General features: G+C 34.0%; 1 protein-coding gene across 1 annotated transcript in view; it reads right to left on the minus strand.

The window, feature by feature from the left end:
* Window positions 1-10,762, minus strand: part of LOC117101514 (adenylate cyclase type 10-like) — a 13,634-nt gene extending 2,872 nt beyond the window's left edge. The window contains exons 1-11 of the mRNA XM_033241492.1: window positions 10,726-10,762; window positions 7,779-7,901; window positions 5,534-5,668; window positions 4,980-5,123; window positions 3,730-3,981; window positions 2,604-2,653; window positions 2,258-2,405; window positions 1,823-1,973; window positions 1,168-1,244; window positions 439-622; window positions 236-279 (exon numbers count right to left, since the gene is read on the minus strand). Coding sequence (XP_033097383.1) covers window positions 236-279; window positions 439-622; window positions 1,168-1,244; window positions 1,823-1,973; window positions 2,258-2,405; window positions 2,604-2,653; window positions 3,730-3,981; window positions 4,980-5,123; window positions 5,534-5,668; window positions 7,779-7,901; window positions 10,726-10,762 — 1,345 coding nt within the window. The remainder of the gene's footprint in view (window positions 1-235; window positions 280-438; window positions 623-1,167; window positions 1,245-1,822; window positions 1,974-2,257; window positions 2,406-2,603; window positions 2,654-3,729; window positions 3,982-4,979; window positions 5,124-5,533; window positions 5,669-7,778; window positions 7,902-10,725) is intronic.
* Window positions 10,763-17,119: the final 6,357 nt, after the last annotated feature.

Here is a 17,119-nt window from a genome sequence, read left to right on the forward strand (position 1 = left end):
TTTCGCCCCCCCCCCTTTTTGGACATCTCTGGATCCGCCCCTGTATTCAATGGATTAATTTTTATCTTTCAGTGAGGTGCCTTTTGGGATTGTATGTACTGTTTATGGGGACTTCCCAACCATTTATATACTTTGCTGCTGAAGTTGTCTATTAGAGTTGCATTCAATATTTTTATGAAAGAAAGTATAATTATTAATATATATGGATGTAAATATAAAAACATGTTCATATTACCTAATAACGGATATTTCACCTCTGCGATACCTGAGTCTTCGTCTCTGAAGAAAAAATGATTAAATTATTATTGTGTAAAACTATTTTTAACTTTAAAACACATAAAAATCAGCATTAGCTCCTACCACTACCACCATTTTAGTTCGTAGTTATAATTATGTGACGTCATTTTCGGTACGTCATCGAAGTAGAGACAAACTTACTTAGCAACATCGTGATATTCATATATTTTCCCAGGGTCCTTCATTCCCTTCAAGTTGACTTCCGGAAGAGCTTCAAAGTGATTGATCTCTATCTTGGACCGCGTGCACGTGGCCTGGTCACAAGACAATTTGCTAGGATAGTTCATCATCAGACGAGCGGCCATGTTTACTCTTGGACCAATCACTAACAAGAAAAGTATGGCAATAGGCCAACGTGTAATTTGCAATATGAATATTCATAAGCAGAACGTTTCATTTAATAGCCAGGAATACACGCAACAACATCTAAGGGGCGAAGCTTATCGAAATGTCCCCTTGCCAGCATGGTTTATGTTATATGATTTTAATCAGGGCTATATTTAAACGATTTCCATTGTATTTGCATCACGTTCATCATCATCCATGACCGTCATCATCATCATCATCTGCATCTTCATCATCATCATCATCATCATCATCATCGTCATCATCATCATTATCATCTTCTCTCATCATCATAATTACATCATATTCTTTATTATGACCATCATATCCTCAACGTGTTTTTCTTGAGCATTATCACATCATATTTGTGTCATAGTATTATCATCACTATCGTTATCATAATCGTCGTCGTCATCATCATCATCTTCGTCGTCGTCCCATCATGTTCATCATCATTCGTCATTGTTATCATTATCAGAATTATCAAAATCATCACCGCATTATCATCATTATTTTAAAACTCACCAGTATATTCGTGTCTTGATGGGTGTCCTACCACCCCGCAGAACACCTTTCCCGTGGTAACTCCGATAGACACTCGTCTAGAAGCAAACATACGTCGATATAAAAAACATGTTATAAGCCGGGCAATCACTGATCGTACGACGAATCCAACTCCGCTCACTTTGAGCTAGACGACGCAACGCCGTCTGCTGATTGTGGGTGGCAATCTGAACACATCGTCATTAAAGACGATCCTTTGCACGCGTCGTGGCGTCGCGTTCTCCACAGAATCGCGTTGGCCGACGACCGTCGGGCGCAGTAAATACCCGATTTTACGCACACAATCCTTTACCTACCTCCAAGTACATAACAAATTGTGAATTAAAGAAGGGGGACCGATATTTTAAGCAGTTAGTCTTACTTTTCTTCTTATGATTATACTTTCCTTAAACTATTAACACACACATAAATTATTTATGATGAAATCGTGTCCGTGCGCAGTACGATTCGATTATTATATACTAATAAAATAATTTTGGAAAATATTTTAATACAAAACATGTTATCTAACTCCTAAACTTGTGTATTATGGGATATGCGCGTATTATTGGCCTTAATAAAAACACATTGTGATTGGTCAGTTTGATTTACTCTCCTCAAAAGGTGTATTACTCACCGAACTGCTTCCATCATATTCAGTGACTGTTGGATTTTACTGGAGCATTGGAGGGCGTGACCGATCTCATTCTCGTGTTTAAATCCCGGCAAACCGAAGATTACTAGAAAACTTGTGCCTTTGTCGAATTCAAATATCTTGTTTATCATACCTTACATAAAGAAAATGATATATTTAAAAATATAATGATGGAATAATTTACGATAATATGTTCGTGCTTAGACAAATACTGCTTTTCAGCTATGGCATTTTTCAAGATTGTAAGAGGTTGACTTCAAATCAATCTTATAAATGTTATGAAAACCAATTTAGGATTAGAACATCTCGCTCTTGAAAAGTATGATGGCTTGGCATGCCTAATATAAAAACAGATGGTTTACTTTAATTTTAATAGATATTATGCTACATTAGACTAACGACAAATATAACATTCACCTTGGAACTGTACGACTGACGCTCCGATGGTAGTATATAGCTCCTGGAGGCAACCGGCGTGATCAGTCGTGTCTAGAACCAGGTTAATGAAGACGATAGTGACCTCTCGCATCTCACAGAGGTAATCTAAGGGTTGGTCATCCTCAATCTTATGAGAAATAGAATCCAATTTAAATTAATCCGGTAACAATATCTATTTATGAAAATGAGTTCAATAATAATAATAATAATAATAATAATAATAATAATAATAATAATAATAATAATGATACGACACTCAGTATGATGATCAAATGAACGGTTTTTAATTTAATTTAAATTATTGCTGAGTTCAACCTACACTTACCTTCTGTAAAACTGGTGGTGCGATAAATGGTCGTAATTTATTCTTATAAGCTGTGAATAAAACCAGGTTTTACGAAAAATACATCTAAATTATGATTTTAACCGATCTTTCATTTCTAAATAAGAAATACTGTCATTTTCTTTGTCTTTATTCATTGTCATCATCAACATCATTATCATCATCATCTTCGTCATAATTATAACCATCATCACCATTATCATCATCGTCATCACCACCACCACCACCACCATCATCATCATCATCATGAACTCGTCTTTATAGGCATACTTACATGATCTTCGAAATATTCTCGGAGAATCTCGAGTACTTAATTTCTGCAATGAGTGTTTAAATTGAGATAGTTAAATTGAGATAGTAAATAGAGAGATTTACTGATAGTTATTATACATGATGGTGCTGTATTAACTATTTCTGTATCTACTGTATATCCTATAGCTAAGATTTAAAACAATTTTTTCTGTTTGTACAATTTTCAAAATGTTATTAATCAGGATATAAAATCTAGCTATCGTCGGACGAAATCGAATGTAACACTACTACTTAAAAAAAAACGAAAGGAACTTTACCCTTTTTGATTTTGGACTACCCGTAGCTTCTGGTTCCACTTAAAAACAAAAACAACGAGAGATAATTATTATAATGGTCTATAAATTATGAAAATACAGGTATGCGTAAACCCTAAATAAATCCACGGACGGCGCGACAATGCATACGCAATAGATCGTATTTTAACGACAAGTCGCGTAGTCACGCGCTCAAAAAGAGGGTAGATGGCTTTGTCGAAAGACGCATGTATGTCCAGTTTTGAGAATAACAGACTTGTTTTAATATGATGGACGAGTTGAGTGGTTGAGCAGTAAAGTAGTAAAAGAGGACTTACAACCAAAGGTCCAGTACACATATCAGACTAGTGTTCACTAAAAGACCTATTGCATTTTTCGGAATAATTAATTATTTCAGTTTGTAGAATAATGTTACCATGTTTTTCTAATGTTTTTACGCATATAAAAATGTTCACTACAACCTATTCTTTTCTTACAGTTTGCCTGTAATGGAGAAAATTTTCCCAAAAATATTTGTGGTATATGTTTCTATGAGTACCTACCTTCCTCTGAAAACTTGGTTAACCATGATTTCTTTACAAGCTTCACCCTAGCAACGCTGTCCTCCAGTAACTCGAAGCGGATTCCTTCTTTCCACGGACAGATTTTGAACGCAGACTTCGCAAGGATCGTGGAACCTTTCTGACAATGTCTCTCTGCTTTGTTGACTTCTGAAACTCCTGCACCACCGGTTATAAAATGTTGCGTCCTGTTATCCCCTACGTATGTTATAGTAACTGGTCCAAATGATATCGCTGCAACATAAAATAATAAATTAGAGATGAGAATATATGTTTTACTTTTTCTTGTCTGAAGAAAATGAAAAATATGATAATGTTATACTTTGTGAATGTTGAAGTGTTTTTAAAGGCCTATTATTTTTTTTTTGCATTTGAATAGGCCTATTATTATATAGTTGGTCAAGAAAGGAGCGCTCACTTCGCGGCACTGTTTTTACCAATCCTTTTAACAATCTACACGATTCGTACTGCCGAGTTTTTACAACTAATCGACATGGCTCGTGAATAGACACAATAAGAAGAAAAAGAAGCTGTTTTGTGTGGGGTTTTTTTGTGTGCGCACGTTTTGTTATAGGATATTATCGGAAGCCAACTAAAAAAACCGCTAATGCTTAGAGATTTGGATCTGAAGAGAATTTACAAGCATCAAATAGACGGATGGTACAATTGCAAAAAGAGTTCTGAAAATGGTTAAAACTTTGTCTACACTATTATTTTTATGTGACATCATCATGCTAAAAACTTGGGCATATCACACAAACTGTCATATAATATTTGATTGTTTGGACAAAGCCTAATACCACAAACAAAGGAAGAAGATGAATCAAGACTCGATAGTCTAAAAGACATGGCAGAGAGTAGAATAAAACAAAAGAGCGTAATGGTGATGGTAAGACATCCAGAATCAAAGAATCCATGTTTGTTACTAGATGAGAACTGATGAAAAGGCCCAGTGGTACAGCGGGAAAATATTTAAACGAAGCTCGCAGGAACGCGCACGCACAATGAGCTATCTGAGTGTCTCAATGTTGGATTATGATACTCCTTGTCATGTCAGCTTTTTATCACGAGATCGCCGTACGCAACTTAACAACTTGTTTTTGATTAACATGCAAACAATGGGCAGTCTGTCAAATTTCTTCCTGATGCTTATGACTCGACTGGATTTTAATTCCATTTATGGTATGTCTCACGTTTAGTTTATTTCTCCAAGGAATACCGATTATACTCACCCACTTTAACACCTAACATCACACCGACTTCCGTTTTCCAGTCATGGCATCTACGATGGATCTCATGCGCGCACTGAACCACCTTGGCAACGATGTAATTTTGATTTTCTTTTGTGGCCTGCCACAAAACTAGTAATGCATCGCCTTAGAATAAGGAAATGAGAAAAAAAAAAGAATATTTGTCATACGATAACCGATTATATATTATTAGTGGTCTGCAATAGGCCTACAAAATGTATTTTCCAGTAGGTCTACACAACTTTTTCATATTTTCGTTAATCTGCCGGAGCCTCTTTTAATTTATTTACATTTAAATTTAAATTCCGGTTCAAGCGCTTATTTTATTTGAAATTAAATCCATTACACTTATAAGCAAAAGTGCTTTGTCCGTACAAGAAAATAAAGTTCGTTTGCTCACTGACATTTTTTACACTTTTTAACAGTATTTTCGTGTTATTTTCACCTTAATTGCACCCGCTATACGTAAATCACATAAATACGAGTGAGTGCTACTTTGCGCGTTATAACCTTTAACCGTTTAAATTAGACCTCACCTGCAAACTCCACGACATCTCCGCCTGCTTCCAGTACGACATCTTCGATTCGTCCAAGGTAGTTGTTCAACGTTTTCATTAAGGTATCTACACCAAGCTTTCTTCTCTGGTACTCCTCACAACAAGCTGTGAATCCTGTAGCCAAACAATATACAATATAAGCATGGCACGCATTTTTCAATTTTAGAAGATGGCATAATACAAATTGGCTTATTTCGACATCGCAGGGCCGTCGGAACCGCACCGGCCGCACCGGCTTTAGAAGGACCACTTTTTCTCAAAACTATAACTACAGGTTTCCCTCCATATACCAATTAAAGATCCCTTTTGTGACTAGGGTTTTAGTGGTTTTAGCAGCTTTGGTCTCTATTTAGTGTGAAATTTAGAAATTATTATAGTAAATGTAAGATTGTTAGAATGGATGTAGGGCATACAGTTACTTTATGCTGTTCCCGGTGGTAGTCAAGTCACACATCAAGTCCTGTGCTCGTTCTACCCAACCATTACAATAAAATTGTAAACCATTACAATAAAATTGTAAACCATTACAATAAAATTATATAAAAAAAACCGTCCTAATTCAATATAGAGCACTGATACACAAAACATCATCTTATGTTTTGTATCTTCTTGATGTCTATAGTCAAGGAACCTATATCTATCATTGTCATCATCATAATCATCATCATATATATATATATTTTTAAATACATTAAAATCGCTATATCAATCAATCAATCAATCAATCAATGGGTTAATAAGGCGCATAATATAACAGTCTCTATGACTTGTGATCTGATGGGCACATGTGGTCTTTATACTGTATTTCTCTATTTAGAGGGAAATTAAAAGATAATACATTAAATGTTTTAAAGTGGTTGTACAGTAACTTTATGCTCTTATTTATTCTTAATTAACCATTTCTTGGTAGTCAAACATCAACTTGTCTTTCCATTAATATATTATACCGTAACTAACGTTGCCACTAACATTATAATCAGTTCAATACACGCTGTACACAAAACAGTGCATGGGCTAATATTTCTACGTGCAAGTCGTATGTAACACAATTTATTGTAGAAAAAAACTTACATTAAGATCACTATTTATTTTATAGTGGTCTTTACTTGGAGGGGAAATTTTTCAGATGGGTCAACCAAAACCATGGTCTCTAAATAGAAGAAATATTTAATTGGAGGGAACAGCTAATGATAAAAGATTCAACGGTGGCCGCAGAAATGTGGTCTTTAATTGGAGGGAGAACTGTACATATTTTAATGAATATACTAATACCTATATCATGTGGATTTATTATTAATGCTCGTATCGCATTGTCTTTTTAATGTTGTATAGGCCTATACATAGTTTTTAATCCACCATGTTCTTATTTTTGTATGTACATTTATACAACTTTATTGACAATCCTTAATTTAATATTTAAGATTGATTTTGAAAATGTTTAGAGGTATAAATATAAAATATCAAATAACCTTTATAGAATTTTGGCAAAGGTATAATGGCCAAGCCGGCCCTGATTAGGCCTACTTGCAATTAAAATTTAAACCCTTAAATTAAATTGAAGACATTTAAAAAAAAATTATGCATGCCCTATTTACCCGGCTGAGGGGCCATTTTTTCAATCAGTGTGAAAAAAATGTGTAGTACCCCACCAGCCACCAGCCACCCACATCTCACTCTTATTAAAATGGCCGGACCACTTGCAAAATGCTTCCGAAGGCTATACATCCTTATTTGTGCGTACAAGAATTCTGTATAATAAAATCGTCTATGCCAACAGCAGACGATCTTGCCTAGGTTCGATGGTGGCACGGAGACGGGATTTATGGCAAGTTAATTTGACACCGTTCTATTAAGCCCTCTCCTTGTAAGCTAAACTTATTGTCTGTGAGAGTGAGACACAAGCGTATTGTTATCCGAATTCTGATTGGTTTGTTTTTAAGTTTGATTGTGCACCAGCATGCACAAAAACTTCATCGGCGTGGAAGACGATGCGAGTTTATGATGATCTTCAAGTTCAAGTTCAAGTTCAATTTATTGTCATATACAAAGTAAATGAAATTTGTTTTCCAAGGTTCACAATAAAAACAATGACATACTAAAATACAATACAAACTTCAGACTTCAATCGACGGTCAACGATCTGAGTCAGGCAGAGTGTTGACGAATTCCTCAGTCGACGGTGCGATTAACACTGCTTCAAAATTACATGGAATGATCACCTTACCTGAAACATCGAGGAACATCAGGCATCCTTGCAGCTCATCAACATAAGGAATCTGTTTCCGTCGAAATGCTGCGTCAATGACTAGATCCGGTAGTTGAGCAGATAGTTCTCCAGCAATACCACCTGTACAAAACACATCATGATGTCAGTAAAGACTGATTTCCAATAGGCGGGAGAGCGCTTTGGGCAGCGGCAAAATAATACAATAAACCTAAGGCTCATGATCATAAAAAAAAAAGAAAAAAAAAGCGCGACACGATTCTACAATTGAATATAATGTTCTATTCCGGGTTTTATTTTAATTTTTTTCTTTCTTTTCTTTTTTTCTTAACTATCCACTACCGCTTTATTGCTCAGTAGTGTTTCCCGGTATAACTAATTCTTTTTATTCTGTCAAGAAAATTAATCATTAATTTTGTCGAAAAAATTGAAGATTATTTACAAAATAATTTCTGTCTTTTCAGAACTTTCTGAGCCGATTATTAGTCAGCTAGCAATACGTGTAGTATTACATTTCAGTGTTCATGTCAAAACGTTTTTGTCGAAGCACACATTTACGTATTTGTGCAATGTAATTGCCAACTAATGACGTTGCAGAAACATTGTTTTGTATGCCCATCCGTAGTCATGATGTGCCTACATAATAATGACAATGGGCATAGTGTTGCACTGTTGTCATGCCCATATTTAGGCATGCCATATGTTTTGTCAAATGACATTTGATAGTCTAGCCAGGACTTTTTCCGGAAAAAATATAAATAGACCAGTGTTATTCGACCCAGCCTGGTATGAGGATGTTCGTATGTGTTGAGTAGACTAAAGTTCAAAGACCACATTTCTTTTTAAGTCTCATCCATGGCCTAATCACAATGATTGAATTACTGATTAACGTGTATGAGAAATGTTTGCTTAATTTTTAAAATCTTAAATTTCTTGCAGAGTAATTTTCATCTTTTTACTTTGAATGAGAATAATTAAAATAAGAGAGAGCTTAAAAAATGTAATAATCAGGCCTATACTAATCTAACCATTCGAATTCACTCATGAGATGTGTCCATGGTACAACGAATGTCCAAGAAAGAATTCCGTTAGTCCTCAGAAGCACCATTTACACTCAAGATCTTTACTCTCTGGTGATATTAAACTGTTAATCGTTAAAATTTATACCGACTTGATAAGTATAATAAATGAGTTCAATTTTTTGAGTGTTTACTTATGATTATTGTATCTTAAATCCGGTAATCCTTCAAAGTTTCTGTAGTTTAAATCAATGAGACTAAAAGTCTAACCTTGACAGGTATCTCTAACAAAGGTATACTATCTGCTCACCATGGATTGGATTAACCGTATTCACGTTAGAGGATTCATTTTTCAGTAGCCTCTAATCTAATACGTCAGCCTGCACAAGCATAGAATACAAATCCAAATATTTTTGAATATACATTTTTTTAAGCCAGAACCTCAAAAATTACTTCAATTTATTCAATAATTGAATTCTGAAAGGTCATATGGCCGATTTATAATGAATTGTAGCCTAGCCTGGCCCTAAGCATAGGCTGGTCTTTGTCTAAAAAATCAAATTGCTGTTTTATGAACTTTTGGCCTAAAGGATAAGTCAGTCACACAATTTCAATAATAGACAAATTTCATCTTTTTCCAGTATGAATGGTTGTAAGATGAAGCGTATACAATTCGTAAATACGATCCTTTTTTTCTTTACCGATCAAATTACCGTGTGACGTTAACTTATTATTATTATTATTGTATTGCCGCAGTGGGCCTAGTGTATCTAAACCAAAACTCACAATGATAAATAACAAGTTTTAACATTCAGGCACCGAACCTAAATAAAGCATTGTTACAGCGCAGTCTTCTTAATCTAAATAGTTTCCAATTGACTTACAGCTTACTTAATGCGGGCTTCCTAATAATTGCCCTGCCTAGGCTAGCCTAGATTAAAAAAGAAAATCGGTGTGCATTTCCGACACTTACTAAACACGAGTGTGTGTGATCTGACGTAGGCCATGTATACCTATATTCCATACACAAACCTTTTAATTGTCTCGGCATTTCCTGATATGAACTCGGAATAATATAAGTTTTTAGTGTGATATACGTCTAGTATATTAGTATCTATATAGGCCTACCACCAGTCAATAAGGTCCGTACTACCACAAGTCTTAAAACCTTAAAAATGAATTTTGTTTTAAGAATTTGTTTACTTGGAAGCGCATCCGAAGAATTTTCACGCGTTTCTAACGCGCACTCGGGCATATCCTCCGTAGCGTTGGCAATCGCCGAACCGCGTATCCATTCCATTCGGTGGTATCACGGAGAAACACGACGTGCGTACTGCAACTACCGCCTGCTGTAGCAAAGTGTATTAAGCAGGGCGACTCTTGAAAATAAGGTCGCCCTTTCACCACTTGAGCGATTACCATTGACTAAAATCCGTTGTTTTTTTGTATTGAAACAAATTATGACACCAGGTCAATATAAATAGGTCTGATAACAATATAGCAACTGAACAATTGCACAGTATTCATTTTCTTTTTATTTATTTTGAAACTTCAATCATTATGAAATAAATAGCCATTGACGTATTCTAAAAAAAACACACACAGCAAAGATAATAGTTGGACCTCGTTGGCAATTACAAAATCTTCTAAATGGCTCTCCACCAGTCCCCATCCAAAAGAATAGATGTGTATAAGAGACAGGGGCATAGTGTTGCACTGTTGTCATGCCCATATTTAGGCATGCCATATGAATAAAAAATACTAATATTAATAATTAAGTAAAAATAATGCACTAATGAAAACAATATACATAGGTTTAATTCGGATGATATTTAATTAGGCCTATGTTTTCGAACCTGAGATTTTGCCTATACGTCCGACTAAGCCAGTTTTGGCAAATAGGTAAATACCAATAATACAGTACTTACTGATAACAGACATGGTCTTGTCATTAATTGTTGTCATCGTGATGAAGTAGGCCCATACAAGTGACTAAGTGGTTAATATACACATTGAAAGAAGAAGTAAGCCAGGAAACAATCTGTATGACCACAACCGATACCACGTTATTATTTGATTATCTTCACACACCTAATTTGTCAGCATGACATAATTCTATTTCCTGCTGGAATATCCACCGTATCCCCTTTAACCTGAGTCCTGTTTCAATAATGTATGCTTCTTATTTATGCCATTTACACATTGTCTTATCGCTTTTTTTTACCATTGTTGTAACAAAAACAAACTAAGTAATAATTTATTATTATTTATGTAAAGATCGCTCGCCGGTAACTTATATGCTAATTGTGTAAACTTACTGCTGTAGAGAGCACCAAATCATAAATATATTTAATGATGATGCGTGCCGTTTTCATTTTAAATTTAGAAGATGAAATTATACATTTACAAAACTACAGCCATCAACGATACTATGCTGTCTTGTGTTGAAGATTTGGTGCTCTCACCGCCGCGGCCCAGGTTCGATTCCTGTTGTTAGAAACAAATGTTTTTTATTTAGTGTGTGGGTTTTTTCCTATTAGGCCTATTCAGCAGCAAAATTGTTAGCTTAGAGGGAAAGGGTATCGTATGCGGATTTTTGACACAAACTGTGAATTATACTCTCTAAGTTTTCTCGAAAACATAATTTTTAGCGTTTTTAAAAAAGTTTTGATTTTCCCAGATTCGGACACATAGGTCTGATTGTGAGTATGATCCGATTTAACATTATTAAGTGTAGATTTTAAATGGCGTTTGGCACATAGATCATGAAAATACCGATTATGTTTTATTTAACGTGTTCAACATCTTAGCGTTTGAAAGTTTTTATTTTCCCAGATTGAGGATATATGGACCTTATGGAGTATCATTTTATATTAACATGATTTAAGCTTAGATTTCAAGTAGAGTTTGTGAACTTTCACAGTATTGCTGTGACCTGTAGGTCCCAATAGAACACAAAAGAAACGAAAATGGCGGGGTCAAAAAATCATGCCACAAAATCGTGAGCTATACCCTTTACATTTTTGCGAAAATTGTCCAATTTTCACATAGTCGTTTTCCTGTTGACTGTTACATTATGGCACCTATGAGATCATGAAAATACAGATTATGTTTGATTTAAGGGGTCGTTCAACATTATCAATATGTTCACAAGTGTACAAGCAGTACGCTAGGGGGAGGGGGTAGACACATTTGTACACTTTTACATAGGCCTATGCATAAAAATGTTGATTAAAAATAACATGCAATATGTAAAATAATGGCAAAATTATAATGTAGCCATGGATATATTCATTTTTAAGCAACCAAGTATATTGCTTTAGTTGACTTCGCAAAAAAAAAGGAGAATGATTTTGCAAAATCATAATTTTTTTTATTACACGTTCAGAGGGGAAGGAGGGGGTATCGAAAAAGAGTACTGTTTGTACACTTTTGTGAAAATGTTGATAATTGTGAACAACCCCCAACCTTGTTAAACATTATTTTCTTAGCGTTGAAAAGTTTCAATTTACTCAGACTCGCATTTATTGAGTATCCTCTGATTTAACATGATTTAGGCTTAAAACTAGGTTTCAAGTGGCGCTTGTTAACCTGTGCAGTATTGTTGTGGTCCGTATGTCTCATTAGAACACAAAACAACCGGAAATGGTGATGTCAAAAAATCGTCCCAAATAAAACTGTGAGTTATACCCTTTACCATTTTGAGAAAATTGATCAATTTTTTACCTAGTCGTTTTCTTGCTGATTCTTACATTATGACACCTACAGATTATAAAAATACCGATTAGCCTATGTTTCATTTAACCTTGTTCAAAATAATTTTCTTAACTTTTAAATGTTTCAATTTTCCCAGATTTGAACAGAAGTATTGTCTGATTTAAGATGATTTAATCTTAAAAGTAGTTTTCAAGTGGCGTTTGTTAACCTGTAGGAGTATTGCTGTGATCCGTAGATCCAAAGAGAACCCAACAACCGGAAATGGCGGGATCAAAAATCGTCCCCAATAAAACCGTGATCTAATACCCTTTACGATTTGCGAAAATTGGCCAATTTTTCACCTGACCGTTTTTTCCGATTCTTACATTATGGTACACAGGGATTATCAAACTACCAATTACCTTGTTTCAAACTCATTTTTTAGCTTTTAATTTTAATTTAAACTTTAATAGTTTTATTTTTACAAATTCGGACACATAGGCCTAATTGAGGATGATAAAATTTAACATTATCTAAGCTTGAAACTAAGTTTCAAGTGACGTTGATTGCTGTGATATGTAGGCCTACGTCCCAACAGAATACATACAAACCGAAAAAGGCGGGGTCAAAAAATCATCCCAAAAAATTCGTAAGCTATACCCTTTACGTTTTTGCAGAAACTGGCCAATTTTTCACCAAGTCGTTTTCCCGCTGATTCTTACATTATGGTACGAAGGATCATGAAGATACAGATTATGTTCAGTTTAACTTTGTGCAAAATCATTTTGCTTATCGTTTAAAAGTTTTAATTTTCCCAATTCGGACACATAGTCCTAGTTCTAATTGTATATCATCCCATTTAACATTATTCAAGTTCAAAACTAGATTTCAAGTGGGTTTGTCAACCTGCAGAGTATTGTTGGGATTCTTGGGTCTCAATAGGACAAACAAACTAAAAATAGCAGACTAAAAAAATCGTCCCCAAAAAATTATACATTTTTTAGAAAACTGGCAATTTTTTCACCCAGTCGTTTTCCTGCTGATTTTTAGATTATGGCACATGGATCATATAAAATATTGTAAATATGTATATGGATAAGATTTATGTATACATTCACATGTATATTGCCCTAAATTTGTGTGTTTTAATAGTATATATACAAACATATAAATATAGATAAGGTGTACATTCGTATATATAGGCCTCTATGTGTATAAAGGGCTATATTATGAGCCTACGTGTACCTTACACTTTTACAATACAGTATAGTAAAAAAATTGTCCCAAATGCATGGATGCATCTTCTATGAAGAAGATACATCCATGTGTGTTTCAAAACATATAAGATACCATACCTTGTAACTGTAATAGATACTCACATAGCAACATTTTTACTTTATTATTTATTCAAAGAATATTTCGACTTTCATGTAGTCTCTGTCAACGCTTGATATAAAATGAAAATTGTGAGATAGTCGTTGAGAGATAATATACAATTTAAAAAGTCAAAAGTATGAAGGGTACAGGAACAGATATATATATATATATATAGATATATATATATATATATATATATATATATACATATACATACATATATACATATATATATATATATAAACATACATACATATATATATAATTTATATATATATAATGAGTAGGCCTACGAACGCACAAAGTAGAGTCGTATAGGTTGACATAATAGACATAAGATAATTTTTTATTTCGAATATTTCGAGCACGCCTGTGCTTTTCCTCAGCGATATCACGTATGATTAAAAAAGCTTTACAAACTAGCAATAGGGGATAAACAATATAGCAGTGACTTAGATAAATCGTAAATTATATGTATAATTAGGGCGGATTATAAACGGCGTTAACAACAACAAAAATAAAGATAAACGAAAGGGCTAATCAGCCGAATGTAGGGCTATGATCTCACTAGCATGAGCCAATGAAAATGAAATATAACAAGTTAAATAGTATATAAAGGATGAATAAATGAATAAAATGTACCTAGATAGATGAATGCATTGATTAATAAAAAGTGTAATCTGTGGGAAATCCTAAGTCTTTATTTACGCCATTTTTGTGAGTATTTAATTTAAGATCCATTTCAATTCGCAACAACGTCTGTCGGTGAGAGAATTAAAAACTGTACTAATACTAAAATGAACTTAAGGCTATAGAGATAGCTTGGTTGGCTTGGTTAAATTGCTTAGCTACAGGAAAGCCTAATGTATTGTCTCTAATAGATTTTTTATGATTATTGCATCTTATTCTAAATTTGCAACCAGTTTCCCCGACGTATATAGTATCCATACATTGGGTACGCCAAATAAGATATATGACATTTGAGGCGTTGCAAGTGAGCGATGATGGGTGTATGGTTAAATGGCGGATGTTGATGGTGTCGTCGGTATAAGAAGCTCAAAAGGGTGATTACCAAATTTAGGGGTGATTGATAGTGGGAAGTTTAGATGAAGTTAGTGAATTAAGATTAGAAGTTTGTCGGTATGCTATGAGAGGTGGTGATTTGAGTGCTTCTGTATTTGATGAAGTGCAGTCAGAAAGAATGCGAACATCTTGGGTGATAGTTTTGGCGAGAAATTGGATTCGGGGGTTGTAGTCGAGGACAAGGGGTATGCGAATAGAATTCGACTTGGCTTTATATTCAAGGAGTTGCTGGCGTGATTTAGACGAGGCCTTAATAATTAATGGTTTGATCAGTTTCATGGGGAAATTGCTGAGTCTTAATTTGTGGATGAGAGTGTATGTTTATCGAATTCGGTATTGGTGGAGCAAATTCGTTTTATTCTGAGCGCCTGACTATATATTATGGATTTTTTTAGTTTTATGGGATGAGCGCTATTGAAGTTGAGATATCTGTGGTTGTCTGTGGGCTTGGTGTAAACTGTTGTTGTGACTTCATTCTCTTTTAAACCCACTGATACATCTAAAAATGGGATTTCTGAGTAAGAGCTGTCTCTTATACACATCTAGATGTGTATAAGAGACAGCCTTAATGATATGTCATTCTTAAATGACCAAAATAATTTTATTTATTTTACCTAACAATTTTAAGAAAGGAGTGTTAAATTTATTAAAATTATAAATATTTTAATGTTACAAATACCTGGAATTTATGTTCTCGCTGTAATGTTTACAAACTTTTAAAAATATATAGTTACCAGTTTTTGTTTTTTTTGTTGCATAGTTAACTTTCATATGTTGCTCTGATGCAACCCTGTTACAACCAAAATCCTAGCTTGATTTTGTTTTAATTTTCATTTGTAATACTGTCATAGAATAAAATAAATAATTTAATAAGGTTTCTTCTCACTACCCAAGACATATATGTATTTGTTCACATAGAAAAATAACCAATGAGAACCATATAAAAAATATATCAACATTACAAAACTTTGCTATTATAAAAAAACAGATAAATATTAAAATTGCAAAAGATAAAGTTCATATAAAAAACCAATTAAAAATACATTATCAGAAAAATCTGCAAAGAAAAGTACAGAAAATATAAAAATTGCATTCGGCAGTTATGTACAAAACAGAAAGGTAACGTATCCTGATTGATAATGTTAATGAATTCAATACCATTTTCCATCTCTGATCAATAATTAATATAATAATCTTTATAATAATAAAAACAAAAGTCAAGAACTTTCTTTTAGTCATTTTCAAACGTACAACATTGTATATATTTATACACACACACACGCATACAAAAACAATGGAATGATAAACGAAAAGTCTAATCTGCCGAATGTATGCCTACATGATATCAATAGAATGAAAAACGAAACGCCTAATCTTCCGAATGTTATTGCAGTAAATTAATTTCAAAAATAGGGTAAAAATGATCATTGACCCTTGTAACATGGGTATAAACACTTTTTTCTCTTTCGTTGGAATTTCACCCACCTTTATTTCTATCTCTTTTTGTTACATTTTGATTTTTTTTTCTGTCATCATGACATAAAATATACAAATTAAAACTAAATTGCACTTTAAAAAGGTCAATCCGCAATGGCTGACTGTAATTTTTTGAACTCATCTTTTAAACTTTTATTAATTTCTAAAAAAATGCATTAATATATTATTTTTTTTTAGGTCCCAAAATATGCACATGTATAATACTGTGTGTATATATATACACGCACATACATAGGCCTACACACCAATACCATATAGGCCTACTTATACATATACATATAAATTTTTTTTATTTCAACAATTCCTAATTGTTTTTCTTTTATGTACAAAACAGAATGGTAACGTATCCTGCTGATGTAATATCATCGTTAATGTTAATGAAGTCAATACCATTTGCCATCTCTGAATGTAAAGAAATAACTCCATTTTAAATGTTAGTTCCATCATGTTCAACATGAACATCCAGAGGGTGAGTTTTTACGTTGTGGAGACCGCTATGAGTGAATACCATGTTGCAGGTAAGTGTGTTCTGTTCTTTAGAATTCAAGTTTTCGCTCCTCGTACGCTGGTCACTTAAATGCACGATGGAACTACTTGCTCGGCCCCAGCCAACTGAACGGAGGGAGGAAGCAGTGCGACCCCTAAGCCATGATGATGCACTGAACCTAG

Source organism: Anneissia japonica, unplaced genomic scaffold (genome assembly GCF_011630105.1).
Source record: "Anneissia japonica isolate Jap-2015-1 unplaced genomic scaffold, ASM1163010v1 scaffold287998_len430063_cov162, whole genome shotgun sequence".
NCBI classification, from domain to species: Eukaryota; Metazoa; Echinodermata; class Crinoidea; order Comatulida; family Comatulidae; genus Anneissia; species Anneissia japonica.